The following is a 15,454-nucleotide window of genomic DNA, read 5'->3' as shown; positions in this document are numbered from 1 at the left end:
CGGTGCTGGGTTTCTTTTTAATGTGGTTAAGAAAAGTAGCATTGAAGTACTTGCTGAGAACAAGTACTGGCATGTTGGAAACAGTGGGTGATGGGAGTACCGATTACACGTGCAGGCCCAGCATAGGTGGGCAACTGCATGTGCAAATTGGACTTTTTGAAAATGCGGCCCAAGAGCTAAGGAGAGAAAAAGATTTAATGACCTGCAAAAGGAAGGCAAGTGGCGTTGGGCCCGTTGTTTGCTTCTTTGTGACAGTTTGGGTTTTAAGGGGGCCATTTAGGGAACTGGGGTAAAAATCTGACTGGGGACTGGTCCTGCTTTGAGCAGGGGGTTGGACTAGATACCTCCTGAGGTCCCTTCCAACCCTGATAGTCTATGTGAACATAACCATATGTTTAATTTAAGGCAGAAATAAACAGGAACACTGAGTCGGGCCTTTTCTGCTGTTGCTGGAAGGACTCACTAGAGTCTCCTCCACTCTAGGCTTTTACTTGACTAAAACACTGAGCCAGCAATTGAGCAGGGTGCAGCCCGTAAACTCGCGTACAAAGCAGCTGGTCTATGGAAATCTGTCGAGGGGTTTTCTGTAGAGCCCATCACCTTAGTATCTAAGCACTTATGTTAGGAATGTTTCCAAGGCAAAGGGTTGGTGCATAGAGCCAGCACCAGTAGCACTGGCAGCCGACAGCAGGCTGCTGGCCTAGGAGAAGCTGGCAGACAGCAGACAGAGCAGGATCCAGGCTCCAGCCAGCCGGTGCCTCGAGTAGGCTGGAGATCAGAACGTGTCACAGAGCCGTATTCCCTGGCACTCTCAGGTTCACCATTTGGATTTCCTTGTAATGTTTTCACATAAACGTAATATCAGACAACCAGAAAGCCCGTCCCTTGTCCCACATCACTGAGCCAGTGGGGCCTACTTGATACCCCCTAGAGGGGGAGGCATGTTGCCATGGCAGCTGACTTCAAGACCAGCCGCTCTGAACAGCGAAGAGTCTGACTCTTGCTCTGGAAAACTAACTCTCCTCTCCTGCTTCCAGCTCCAGGCCTGGTGGAGAGGCACAATGGTTCGCCATAACATCGGTCCCTATAAGGCCCTGAAGAAGTCTAAAGAGGACGAGCCAAAGGGCAAAGACAAAGGGAAAAAGGAAAAAGCTGGAGCTAAGAAAAGGAAGTGATGGCCACAGACTCCTGCTCTCATTAGACCCACGGGCCCTGGAAGTTTGGGCTCTCGCCAGGGAGGAACACTGGCTTGTGTGCACAGAGTAAGAAATAAAGTCCTCAGCAGAGTTCAGGGCCAGGGCTCTGGGCCAGGCTGGAGTTCATTTTCTTGACAGGAAGGAGTTTAAGATGAAGTTTCTTGCACAGGTCTGACCTCTCCAGCTCAAGGTAACTAGAGCTTAGCAATCAGCTACTGCCATTTTTAACCTGCCTTGTGCTATGCACACACATTATTCCCCTGAGAGCACAGGACGCTGGAACGATATGGCTCTCAAGATTTTTCTGCAGCCTTAAACTAATTAGTCCTCTGGGTATAATTCACACCCTGTTCACAGGCTTGGAAATGCAGCTGTTTTAAAGGCACTGTGCACTCAGAATATTCACCACCTCTCCCCGTCACTGCGCTGGCAAGGGTTGAAATGTTAGCGTAGGCTGGGGGCACTCGTCCTTCACCACTGTTTTGGTTAATGCTGCTCAGAGCAGGTCTAGACAGCTTGGTGACAGTCACTCACATCTGGTCTTGGGTGGGGCTTCCATGTTAGTGCCAGTGCTAGATCAATGGTAGGAGAACTGCTGAAGATTCTCAGTGTAGATGGAGCCTTGTTCAGAGCTTTTGTGTTTCCATTCTCACAGTCCTCCTGCCAGAAGTCCCTGTAGCCTGCAGGAGATAAGGAAAGAATCGTGCCCCAGTGAGGGTGTAACCATGGGCAGGTAACATAATGTCCTTGGTAATGCAGGACATCCTTTGGCATCTGGTACCCGAGAACTGCTCTCTCAAACCCCAGAGTGCAGTGAAGTGATGACAGCCTGGCTGTTACCTTGAAAGAGAAGTGGGGGGGGGGGGGAGGCAGAGTTCTGCTCTGTTATCCGAGGGGGCTCTCCCCGCTGTGGGTCCAATCCTTTTAAATGAGATTGTACTGCAATCAGTGTACACAGTGGAAACAGCCAATAGCGCTGTCTACACAGTGTAAAACCGCAGAGGGGCTGAAGAGGCGGATCAGAACAGATAGAATCGGAACGAGGCTGTTTTCACTCTGAGACCACTTAAGAGCTGTATCGGGAGCATGTAGCTGTCCAAATTCATTCACATTGAAGAGTCAAACTGTGCCAAAAGTTCTCTTAAGATCAAGCAAAAGTACTTCTACTGCAAGTGGCAAAGCTGTTAATTCTGAGAGCTCAGTGGTGGCTGGAGCCTGCAGTTTATTCTGCGTTAATGTATCATGGAAGTGACAGTGGCTTTCTGAAAACTCACACGTCAGGCAAGCTGGAGTTACAATCACTGGCATCATTACTGGAAGTTAATCAGGAAGCACTCCCTTTTCAGTCACTGATCCCGAACGAGAACACATTGAAACTTTCAGAGTAGCAGCCATGTATCAGCAAAAAGAACAGGCGTCCTTGTGGCACCTCAGAGACTAACAAATGCTCAGATAAATTTGTTAGTCTCTGAGGTGCCATAAGGACTCCTCCGGTTTTTACATTGTAACTTGTCTTCCTCACTCCACACTGATGCAAGAACAAGCACTACTCCTGCGTGAGGTTTACGTCGCACGTCTACAAGCAGGCGCCTCACAGCAACCACTGCAGTTAAGTTTAATTTTAACTCCCTTTTCATGCGCTCAGAACGTTTCGAAACATGTCATTTTGAGCCTAAAATGTTCCAGGCTTGGTCTGTGCTGACAGGTGATTTTTATTTATTTATTTATTGTGAAGTTTGCGCAAAATCCCTTCAGACATATGAGTTATGAAAAGGAGGGAAAATGCACTTTTCCTATGGTAAAAAAAATAAAAAATCCCAACCACCCCTTTTTAGAGACAGCTACAGCACAAAAAAGCATCCTCTCCCCACACTTTGCTGTTTCTTATCAGACATACCCTGGGAGACTCCATGGTAACTGGAAAACTAATAAAATTAAAGAGTGAAAATGAAGCAAATGAGAGGAGAAAGGGTCTTTAGTCAGACTGCTTAGAAGTGGGTGTTTTACCCTTGTTAGCGTTTATAAATCAAATGCCAAATGAACACTTGATTTTGTTAACAACTCAACACTTCTGCCTCTCAGCTGGTGTCAGAGCTCACAATACACAAGGAGCTGCAAGAGGTCCACCAAAACCAGGGGAGATCAGCCTTTACATTCATATTTTTGTAATGTAAAAAAGGCAGAAAATGTAATGAAAGTTAAGAGGTCCTCCCATACATTGAAAGGTCAAGCATCTCTTCCAGTTAGCCAAATGCTTGGCAGCCCCCCAGGGCAGTTGCCTAGCCATTCTCCACTGTTTGGAAGGGAGAACCGGGGACGGACTGTGGCAGAGAGAGCTGAAGCACTGTCACAGGCCTTAGGGGGAGGTTACTGTCATCCACGTCTAACAGGAGAGGAACAGAGCTCCAAGCTCCGACAGAGCTTCTTACAAATTCCTCAAAGCAGCTGCCTTTCCAGCTTCAGAGATGATATCCTGCTGGGCAGTGCCCTACTCCAAAGTAACTTAAGAGCCACCAGGGCACCCTCCCTCCATGTCCGATGTCAGTACCTCAGTCACAACCGCCCTGTCTCTTTCTGAGCGAAAATCTGGAGGGCGAACTCTTTCCTCAGTGCTTGCTGAGTTGTGAACCATCTCCCCCCGCTTCCCACTCTGTCCTTTGGTAAGGCAGCAGACCAGGAAACCCACTGAACTTCCCCAGTGTTTGGTGAAACAGACCCAGAGGAAAGTCAAATGGGTAAGTGGACAAGTTGAGCTGCCCAGAAAAGTAGCCATTTTGGTGGAGTTTGGCGTCGGAACATAGATGTGTGCGCAGCTTGGCAAAAAATAAGATAGTAGCACCAGAGAGCCATCAGGTGCAACTAAGATGGGTAGATGTTTTGGTGGCTGCACACGTGCATTACACAGGCCCAGCCTTAGATACTTCCCAGTAATTTGGAGGGAAGTAAGTTCTGGGTCTGAGGGTGAAGATAAGTGACGTGGGTTTGTGGAATGATTCCCTACTAAGTTCCATATTTGGAAGATTTGCCTCAAGGTAGATTTGCGGGGACTTAACAGTGTAAGTTCCCTGACAGTGACTGTCTGATATGTCATAGTGAATCTCCTTAGGGGAAGCTAAAGGTTCCCCCAAGTGTCAAAGCCAAATGTTGCTAGGTTACAACTCCAGCAAAGAAGGTTCAAAACCAAAATGACCTCTTCAATTTTGTTGGAAAAAATTCAGAGCCTGCAATTTTAATTGGAGACGTGAAAGGAATACTGCTTTGCGGCTCAGAGGACCAGTGTGCCCAAGTATCATCCAATAGAGAGCAAATGGACCAGTGTCGCTCTTTGAACTGGTGGGAAGTAAGGATATGCTGACTAAGCTAAAATACTGTTTTGCCTCTAAGCATCAATAGCAACTAAAGGTGCTTAATTAAATACTGTAGACAGGGGAATTTGGAAGATATAACAAGCTTCTCCATAATCCCTAAACAAACCCATATGCTTTACAGCCATCGGGTGCCTTGTGCCATGAAACAGCTGCAGAATCAAGCTGTTCAAGTCCATACAATACATATTTAACAATTGTTGGCCTCTGCACTCTCGCACCTATCTCCCGTGCACACAACGTGCTGCATTCTCTGGTGACTGTCTTGTTAATAAGCTTAACACCTAATTCCCCCACAAACTATAAGGCAAGTGTTAAGGCTGCAGGCACATATTAGTGATTTGAATTAGGACTGTCAAACTATTACAAAAATTAATCGTGATTAAAATAATAATTAATTGTGATGTTAATAATATAATACCATTTATATAAATATTTGTGGGTGTTTTCCACATCTTCAAATATATTGATTTCAATTACAACGCAGAATACAAAGTGTACAGTGCTCACTTTATAGTTATAAATATCTGCACTGTAAAAATAAAAATAGTATTTTTCAATGTATCTAATACAAGTAGTGTAGTGCAATCTCTTTATCATGAAAGTTGAACTTAAAAATGTAGTTATGTACAAAAAAAACTGCATTCACAAATAAAACTTAAAACTTTATAGAGTCTACAAGTCCACTCAGTCTTATTCTTGTGCTGCTAATTGCTCAAATAAATTTATTTACGTGTGCAGAAGATAATGCTGCCTGCTTCCTGTTTACAATGATACCTGAAAGTGAGAACAGGTGTTCACATGGCACTGTTGTAGCCAGCGCTGCCAGATATTTGTGTGTCAGATGCGCTAAAGATTCATATGTCCCATCATGCTTCAACCACCATTCCAGGGGACATGCATCCATGCTAATGATGGGTTCTGCTCGATAACGATCCAAAGCAGTGCGGACTGACGCGTGTTCATTTTCATCATCTGAGTCAGATGCCACCAGCAGAAGGTTGATTTTCTTTTTTCGTGGTTTGAGTTCTGTAGTTTCCACATCGGAGTGTTGGCTCTTTTAGACTTCTGAAAGCATGCTCCACACCTCGTCCCTCTCAGATTTTGGAAGGCACTTCAGATTCTTAAACCTTGGGTTGAGTTCTGTAGCTATCTTTAGAAATCTCACATCGGTACCTTCGTTATGTTTTGTCAAATCTGCAGTGAAAGCGTTCTTAAAACGAACGCCATTCTGGGTCATCATCTGAGACTGCTATAACATGAAATATATGACAGGATGTGGGTAAAATACAGAGCAGGAGACATACAATTCTCCCACAAGGAGTTCAGTCACAAATTTAATTAACGTGTTTTGTTTTTTTTAGCAAGCATCATCAGCATGGAAGCATGTCCTCTGGAATGGTGGCTGAAGAAGTAAGGGGCATATAAATATTTAGTGCATCTGGCACATAAATATCTTGCAATGCCGGCTACACAGTGCCGTGCAAACACTTGTTCTCACTTTCAGGTGACACTAAATAAGAAGTGGGCAGCCTTATCTCCCATAAATATAAACAAACTTGTTTCTCTTAGCAATTGGCAGAATAAGAAGTAGGACTGAGTGGACTTGTAGGCGCTAAAGTTTTACATTGTTTTGTTTTTGAGTGTAGTTATGTCACAAAAGATGTCTGCATTTGTAAGTTGCACTTTCATGATAAAGAGATTGCACTACAGTACTTATATGAGATGAACTGAAAAATACTTTTTAAAAAATTTTTTACAGTACAAATATTTGTAATAAAAAGAATATAAACTGAGCACTGTACACTTTGTATTCTGTGTTGTAACTGAAATAAATATATTTGAAAATATAGAAAAACATCCAAAATATTTAATACATTTCAACTGGTATTTTATTAACAGTGTGATTAAAACTGTGAATAATCATGATTTATTTTTTTTAATTTCGATTAATTTTTTAGTTAATTACGCGTTAACTACAATTAATCAACAGCCCTAATTTGAAAGTATATTTCTGAACACAGAGTTTAAAAATACAACTGTTAAAAACCCAGGAAATGAATTGAGAAGGCTGCATGTTTCTCACAAAGCAGCCAGTAATTCTGTTACTATTAAATTATTGTTATTACACAGGTGCCATGGAAACAGAATCCACATCAGAATCGGTGACTGAGGCAGAGGACTGAGGTCAGGAAATCCTGTAATTTCTAAGTTCTTTACTGAGCTGGGTATTACCCACTTTTTACAGATGTGAAACCAGAAGCACAGTGAAGCAGCTGATATAGCAAATCAGTGGCCGAATGGCTCAGGATGTTATTAGTCATGGGACAGGCAGTGCCATTTTTAGGCTACTTGATCAAATTCAGCCTACTTTAGTAAGCAGCTGAAAGTTACCATACAATGACTTTTCAGTGACCTATATAAAATGACATGGAAGGTCTCCATGTAGTTCTCAGCAGAGAGGTATCTATGGAACACCACCACCACCACCACCACCAAACGGCAGCCATACAGACTGTAACAACTCAGCAGAGCTGTCAAGGACTAAACGGAATGTCAACCGTTCTCTCAGCCCAGCAATGGCTCCTCAGGTCTGAGTGAAGACCAGGATACAGAGGGGAAGATTACACTACTCCTGCTTACCTGCAATACTCAGCTGCAGATAAAAATGGAGGACTTCACTCTTCAGGGCTGCCAATTCTGTTGCTTGGCTCAGTACTAAAGTTCATCAAAAAAATTAAAAGGTTTTAAAAGCAACGAAGCCAAGAAGTTCTTGGTGCAAGGAGAGGAAGACTCATTATTGCTGGGAAAAGGTTGTCAACACTTCACCTAGAACAATCTATAATTGGTGCATCCCTGAGTCTTTAATTTATAGCCAACTCTGACTGTGAACGCTAAGGGACCTCTTCACCACCACTTGTCTACAGCCCCAACAATAAGATGGATGCCTGACGGACAGAAGATAAAGCACCCACCTTGAAAGTCTTACAATATTACATGTAAAAATGAAAGGAAATAGAGTGCAACAGAGCTGCATGAGTGAAAGATGGAGTCTCGCATGGTTCGTAGTACAGTCACCATTTTTGTTTGGATTTTGCGGGGGAAGATCACGCATCCAAAACTAAAACTTCTCCATGTGGAAGGGGGACTAGGTCTTCTGGAGGAAGTGTGTTTTAAGGAGGCACACAGAGGAACAGGTGCGAGCCCTGTAGGGCAGTTAAGAAGAGATGCCAAGTATAGAGGGCCAGAGACAGCATGAAGAATGGACTGTGGTATAGGAAGTCAAATTAGATGATCTGGTGGTTAGTCTCTTCTGGCCTTAAGCTCTATGACTGACTGAGAGAAGATCACACAAGGGGTGATTAAGTTATGAGGCTGAGGCAGAGCAGAGGGAGGCCGGACCCAAGCTGTACAGAGTCCTGAGGGTGAAAACCTGGAGCCTGAAAACTGAAGCAAAAGTCAAGAGGCCATTGGTCAAGGGATCTGAAGAGTGGACCTGGAGTGGGGGACACGGCCGATGTGGTAGCACTGTGGACCAACTGGAGGTGGGGTGGGAGGGAGAGCACCATATATGAAGCAAGGTAGGAAGTTCTGTGGCTGCTAGCAACTTTTAGGCCTCTCACTTGTTTGCTGTAAACTCTAGTTACAAAGGAGGGAGGAAAGGAGGAACAAACATTTTGTGCCATCAGAAAAACTTTCCTATTATTGAGGGGAAGACTGGTGCAAACTTCACAGAACTGAACACTAGACAGGATAAATAACATGAGAACGTAATACAGAGAGCAGCTGTGCACTGGCTGTGGCTAACAGCCCATGTGACCTAAAAAGTATTTTCCACCACTAACTTCTACGAATGAACGGGGAGCTGATTCTGAGGAACACTATAGTTATTCTCAGGGGCAGGAGCTAGAAAGGCTGCAGAGAAACAGGTTCTGATTACATCTGCTGAAAGAAACATACTGAATGCAAACATACACTGTCTCCTTCTCTGGCCCTTCAGTCGTTATGCTGAAAGAACAATTTTTTCCTATACCAAGCTCCTAAGACCACCAGAAAAAACATCCGTTCTCTTAATAAATATGACAATTCAGAAAGTAAATACACACTTGATACATAGGAATTGACAATCACTGATGCAAATATAAAAATATAAGGAGGAAGAAATATTTCAGTTCATGTAGGTTTGAAAACTTTATTTCAAATTACCCAGGTATTTGGTTTTATATTATCAGTGTGCTAGAAGTTCACACAACTAGCAGCAAACAGGCAATTTAAAATAACATACACAATATTCTGGCATATTATTACTTAACAGTCTTAGAAATTATGGAATGTATTTACAGACATATAAGTATAGGCGGAGCTTTAAAAATCCTTTACTTTATTAATTACACGTTTACAAGGTTTTCAGAAACAAAATTAGATTGTTTGTAAAACACAGTATCTATACAAAAGATTTTTTTTATAGGTTTAAATCCACCTTAGAATTCCTCTGCTTCTAAAACCAAAATGTCAAAGAACCATTTAATGTCATAAAAGGATTAAAAATCACCAGTTATCACATCACTGCTAAGAGCAACAGAAGCGTTCTCAGTGCTGTAAAACGCTGTCGAGAATTTAATAACCCAGCCAGGAAGGGGCTTTCCGAACAAGTTTCTCTCGTCGCTAGCTCCCAAGGAGGAGAAACCAAAATCCCCTATTTCCTGACCAGACCATTTCAACACCATCAAGGACCATTAAGTGCCAGTGCCACTTCAATGTCTATTTCATAACATTCTTGATCCTCAGTGTTCTTCAGTGCTTAGCAAGGTTTGTGTAGGGTCATAGCACAGTGGAGTTAACATAAACCTACTAGCAAGCACTACACTCTGAAATGGATTCTTCCCCAACACAAACTCCCCAAAAGGGCAAGACCACAATTGATTCTTGATTTAGCACACAAAATGAAATCAAATACGTTTTCTTTAAAATATTTTTTCACTGGATATAACAAAAATTGCACATAAATATACACCTCTACCTCGATATAACGCTGTCCTCGGGAGCCAAAACATCTTATTGTGTTACAGGAGAAACCGCATTATAGCGAACTTGATTTGATCCGCCGAAGCGCAGCCCCGCCCCCCCAGAGCACTGCTTTACTGTGTTATATCCCAATTTGTGTTATATTGGGTGGTGTTATAACGGGGTAGAGGTGTACCAAAAAATCCCAACCCATTTAATTACAACAGAAAATGGAAGTGTTTTTTGGTATAATACATCACAAATAAACCGTGTCTTGAAATTTCAGATTTGGATTTTCATCCTTGATGTCTGGTCAACATTTAGTGTTTGCCAGCACGAAAACAGAAAATTAAAGAGTCAAACTAATAGGCCACACAAATGTGTTCTTGCTCGAGTGAAATGTTTGTTTAGAACTGTAAAGGAAATAGGAGCATACACCTGACCAGGCATACAAGTATAGTTGCTGATGTAAAATTCGGTTGCACACATTTGTGGCTGATTTTACAAGACACACTGAGAAATGGCTATTCATTGAAAGTCAGGTTCAACCTCCAAATAGTTAGTTTTCCAAAAATTAACATTTATGAAATGTCCAATTTCTACCAACATGAATGCTGTTACGGTCAGTTTCTGTACGTCTGGAAGCTGGGCTCAAGCAAAAAACAGACTCTCAATTCCACATTAAGTTTAACAGATTTCTTACGGTGGATACATCTAAATATTGCATCCTCCTCTTGATCTATTAAACAAAACCTAATACCCAGATACACAGAATGCAAAGTATCTAGTACTGAGAATTCAGATTCGTTACTCCCCTTAACAATGATCTGTAGATAACCCATAAGGAAGCATATATGGTCTATGGCAGAATTGTCTATATCAGAATTTTCCAAACGGGGCGTCACAACCGCAGAGGGTTGGAAGATTTTGAGCCATCAGGGAGGAGGGGTAAGGAGCAGCGTGAGGGAGGCGGGGGCTCTGGAGGGGACATGCGCGGCACCCAGTCCTGCTCTTCCTGCTGGAGACAAGCAAGAACCCCTGGCATTCCAGCAAGAACCCCTGGCATCTCCACTTGGTGTTGCTGGAAGACACGAGCCAGCAGGGAGGGGAGGCAGAGAAGCTGCTGATGGTCCCATCCTGGGGTGCACGGAGCTGGCTTCAGAGACTAGTCTTGGCTGCTGGCAGAAGAATCCAAGGGCTGGTGGTGCTGAAATGAGCCCCCCAGCCTGGCAGGGAGCTGCACCACTGGAGAGGGATGAGGAGCCTGAGCTGCCACCACTGATGGGGTGGACTGCCCAGTCCGTGTGCTCTGCCTGCTCCACATTGCAATGACAATCCCCTCCCAGGTACCCTCAAGAGTGGGTGATGGGAGAGTAGGGCTGGCTGTGGGACCGGGCAGCACAGGGTTGAAAAAAATCTGCCCTGCTCCCAAGAAATATCTGAACTGGCACCACTGCTTCAGGGGATGGGGACAGGGGAGGTCATGAAAAAGTTTGGGCACCACTAGTCTATAGTGTCAGCAGTGAGATGCCATCCCCCTTTCAACAAATGGCAGAGACTGCAGTAAAAAAAATTCTCCTTTCACTGCCACATAGACTTTAAAGCCAGAAAGGACCATCATGATCATCTAGTCTGACCTCCTGCATGTCGCAGGCCACAGAATCTCACCCACCCACTCCTGTAATAGACCCTTAACCTCTGGCTGAGTTACTGAAGTCCTCAAATCATGCTTTAAAGTCTTCAAGTTGCAGAGAATCCACCATTTACACTTCTTTAAACCCGCAAGTGACCTGTGCCTTTTGCAGAAGAAGGAAAAAACAGAATCCTTGAAGGACCAGCTCTGTCCTTTGGAAGCCTTCACTTGGAACAAGGTGCTGTGCACACACCCTGCACCGTTTGCTGGGGGAAGGTGTACCTGCACCGAACTGTCCTCTTCCTTTTTATGATGCACATTACCGGCACACTCCGATCTTCCCGAAACCAAGGCAGCCACTTACACATTATGAAAATATTTTCTCTTATCAACTGTGCGACTCTAGTTTTAAATATCCTTCAAGTGTTTTTCTAGACTTATGGTGTGATAAGTGGTGTCAACACCAATATGAAGCAAAATATGTCCTCATGCGAAATCGTTGAGACAACATTTACCACAAGCTACCATGAAATAATTATTATGCAAACAAATCAGGGTGAGAATGGAATGACAAATCTAAAGGGAAAATTCAGCTAAGCCCAGACTTCTGTGCTCAAATGTTCCCATGACCAGGCTTGTTACAGCAAAGAAAACTTTTAACTAACCTTTTTTCCCTCCCTTCTGCTCACTTCATCCCCTCTTGGTATTTCTGGTTCACTAACAATACCCCAGAATGGAACACCACAAAGACTAGAAGTCTCATTCACACCCTGTGCAACCCATGATAATGGCAGAGGTGTCTTCTGGGATACCCCAGGGAATAGCAAGAGGATTTCACTGTGGGAGAACAGGATTTTTAAAATGTTACTATATCAAAAAACAAAGTTACTGCAGAGCTGGATGGCAGCCTAGTCAGGGGGCCAAGGCAGCAAGGAGTCTGGACTCTGCCAGTCACCTTTAAAGTAACATCTTACCTTATTTTCAGTTTCCTGTTCACATATTTTGAATTTCCACTTTCTGGGGAAAAGGAGATAGGCGGAGGGGAGTAAAGGCAGTTTACAGCACTGTATGAACTACAAGAAAACATGCTTTAACAACACATTCTGTCAAGCCCACTCAGAAATTTCCTTTTGCAAAAGACTGGCACTTTGAAAGCTGAGCGTTATGCCAACACACAGAACCACTCCAGGAATTCAATAATCTCATTCTTTCCTATAATAATTTGTTCCTACATAATCGGGGTTTTCATTGGTGTAAGGGGGTGGTTGTGTGTTTTCAATTGAAAACAGAATTGGATAACAAATCTCTAATGGATGGTTTGATAGCTTATGATTATCTGCACTGGAATGAAAATAGGTACATGATTTTCCATAGGAAAATCTTCAGTCATTTTTTGCAGCAGATACAAGCCATAGACCAATTTAACATTACCATTTAGGAACCGAGTCCCCATGATGGGTAGGAGAAGGCATGAAAGGTGGTAAGATGTTTCCCACTGAAGTGGAGAAGATTCCAATACAAGGAGAGATTTATAACCAACTTAAAGCTTAAAGCCAGCAAAATACTTTGATTTGTTTAATAAAACTATTTGAACAGTTATGGTTTAGTATCTTTCACTGAAATGTGTGTTACTTATAGGAGTAACAAGCAGTATGTTTTCCCTGGAAAAAACCAGCGCTATCTATATTTTTTGAATATTGAGGACATGCCAACACAGATTAAAGCATCACTTTCAGTCTTGCTTTGAAAAACTGAGACTCATCAGCTTCAAAACACAGTCTTAACCTGTGATGTTTATATGCACTGGAAAGAGCTGGCGTTTCTTAGAAGCAGGGAAAACTCTCTGGGACTCATGGGGAGGACAAGCAGCCTCCATCACTGTGTTCAATGGAAGCATCCCCTTTGGAACTACATCCTAGTAGGAATCTTACAGTTTTTCAAACTGTATATATAAACCCCCTAAATCTACATAGTCAGTTTTAACAGATGCTTCTAAACAACCAGACAAAGGAATTTTCCCCAAGGGAAAACCTCACTTTATAAAGGGGAAAAAATATTGGTAAAAAATTAAATGGAAACTGGTGTGATCTCCAAAAAAGTGGAGAAATGAAGCAAAACATTCCTGTCAGGAATCACAGAAGCTAATTTCCTTCTTAGAACAGAGCTCTGTGTGTTTGGATACACTGCACCAGCAGTAAAGTCTTCATGTTCTTCTGCTTAGCCAAGGGAAACCAAAAGGTCTTGGAGATCTCTACGCAGCAGACAGGTGGTGATGCTGCTGCTTTGGGGGTGCAAGCTCCAGAAGTGCGTGGACTGTCACTGCTACCTGTGTCAAACCTTTCTCTTCTAAAATATGCAGAGGCAAACATAATCGCTCCTACATGGGAAACACACAACAAAAAGACAAAAACAAAGAAAAGGGATGAAAAACCACTCAACTGAAAAGAAAAGAAAAAAATGCAAATTAAGCAGGACACTGAAATATGAAATGGGATGGACACCTGAACAAAAATATGTATGGAAAGACACCTTTACCTCTGGAGAAGCCAGCTGTAAATGTGACACCAAGATAACAAACCAGCAAACTCTTGGACAATCATTTTGTTTATTCATCAGCGCTCATGAAAAATATATGTACAAATAAGGACTGTTTTCAGGGGAGCAAGTGAGAAGAGGGAAATCACATATTCGCCCTTATCCCACTCAAATGACATCACTTGATGAAATCAGAATTGGATTGACTGTGGGGCCTTTACTTCAATTTGCTGAACATGATCACAGATCAAGAGTACAACAGGAATGGTGTTTTCATTTCCGTAACACAACAGGGATGCAGGGGAGTCCTCAAACACCGTTGTTCAGCTACCAGATGTGAATACGCAAACACACTTTTTAAAGCTTTTAACAAATACTGAGATATTAGCACATGCTTTGGAAATGTTGTGCAATAAATGTGAGAAGTATCCGCATGCTTAAGAGCAGTTCTTGTCAACAGCAAGAGATAGATTACCCACACGAAAACCCTCTTAAAACAACACACCACACATTTGGTCTGATCTTTCCTACTAGACACACAGCAGAAAGCCATGTGAAAGAAGAAAACAGAAGAGCACATTAGTTGTTTTATGGCAAAATAGGATCTTATTTATATGCATGATTGATTGGCCTTCGGAAAGGATTAGAGCTGTCAATTAATCGCAGTTAACTCACATGATTAACTAAAAAAACTAATCACCATTAATCACACTTATAACAATAGAATTCCAATTGAAATTTATTAAATATTTATGGATGTTTTTCTACATTTTCAATCTTTATTTCAATTACAACACAGAATACAAAGTGCAGTGTCACATTATATTATTATTTTTATTACAAATATATGCACTGAAAAAATGATATACAAAAGAAATAGTATTTTTCAATTCACCTCATACAAGTACTGTAGTGAAATCTCTTTATCATGGAAGTTGAACTTACAAATGTAGAATTGTGTACCAAAAAAACTGCATTCAAAAATAAAACAATGTAAAATTATAGCGCCTACAAGTCCACGCAGTCCTATTTCTTATTCAGTCAATCACTTAGACAAACAAGGTTGGTTACAAGTTGCAGAAGACAATGCTGCCTGCTTCTTGTTTACAATGTCACCTGAAAGTGAGGTCTAGTGTTCGCATGGCATTGTTTTAGCTGGCATTGCAAGGTATTTACATGCCAGATGCGCTAAAGATTCATATGTCCCTTCATGCTTCAATCACCATTCCAGAGGACATGCGTCCGTGCTGATGACAGGTTCTGCTCAATAACGATCCAAAGCAGTGCGGACTGACGCGTGTTCATTTTCATTATCTGAGTCAGATGCCACCAGCAGAAAGTTGATTATTCTTTTTTGGTGGTTTGGGTTCTATAGTTTCCGCATCAGAGTGTTGCTCTTTTAAGACTTCTGAAAGCATGCTCCACACCTTGTTCCTCTCAGATTTTGGAAGGCACTTCAGATTCTTAAACCTTGGGTTGAGTGCAGTAGCTATTTTTAGAAATTTCACATCAGCACCTTCTTTGCGTTTTGTAAAATCTGCTGTGAAAGTGTTCTTAAAACGAACATGTGCTGGGTCATCATCCGAGACTGCTATAACATGAAATATATGCAAAATGCAGGTAAAACAGAGCAGGAGACATACAATTCTCCCCCCAAGGAGAACAGTCGCAAATGTAATTGACACATTATTTTTGTAATGAGCATCATCAGCATGGAAGTA

At 42.4% G+C, this 15,454-nt stretch overlaps 2 protein-coding genes across 7 annotated transcripts in view; one reads left to right on the top strand and one right to left on the bottom strand.

Moving 5' to 3' along the window:
- The window catches only part of IQCG (IQ motif containing G), a 42,376-nt gene extending 32,469 nt beyond the window's left edge, over positions 1-9,907 (top strand). For 3 of the 4 annotated variants that reach the window (XM_030574748.1, XM_030574749.1, XM_030574747.1), the window contains one exon: positions 1,038-1,331. In XM_030574748.1, the coding sequence (XP_030430608.1) occupies positions 1,038-1,175 (138 nt within the window). In that variant the 3' untranslated portion in view covers positions 1,176-1,331. Of the gene's footprint in view, positions 1-1,037; positions 1,387-6,694 lie in introns of those variants that run through there. The other variant, XR_004001932.1, reaches the window with a different exon arrangement.
- Positions 9,908-11,314: 1,407 nt separating this feature from the next.
- Positions 11,315-15,454, bottom strand: part of LRCH3 (leucine rich repeats and calponin homology domain containing 3) — a 109,103-nt gene continuing 104,963 nt past the window's right edge. For 2 of the 3 annotated variants that reach the window (XM_030574543.1, XM_030574546.1), the window contains exon 21: positions 11,315-13,575. In XM_030574543.1, the coding sequence (XP_030430403.1) occupies positions 13,450-13,575 (126 nt within the window). In that variant the 3' untranslated portion in view covers positions 11,315-13,449. The remainder of the gene's footprint in view (positions 13,576-15,454) is intronic. The other variant, XR_004001897.1, reaches the window with a different exon arrangement.

This window comes from Gopherus evgoodei, chromosome 9, assembly GCF_007399415.2.
Source record: "Gopherus evgoodei ecotype Sinaloan lineage chromosome 9, rGopEvg1_v1.p, whole genome shotgun sequence".
Lineage (NCBI taxonomy): Eukaryota > Metazoa > Chordata > Testudines > Testudinidae > Gopherus > Gopherus evgoodei.
Note: the sequence above shows the minus strand (reverse complement) of the source record. Positions and strands in the feature narration are given on the sequence as shown.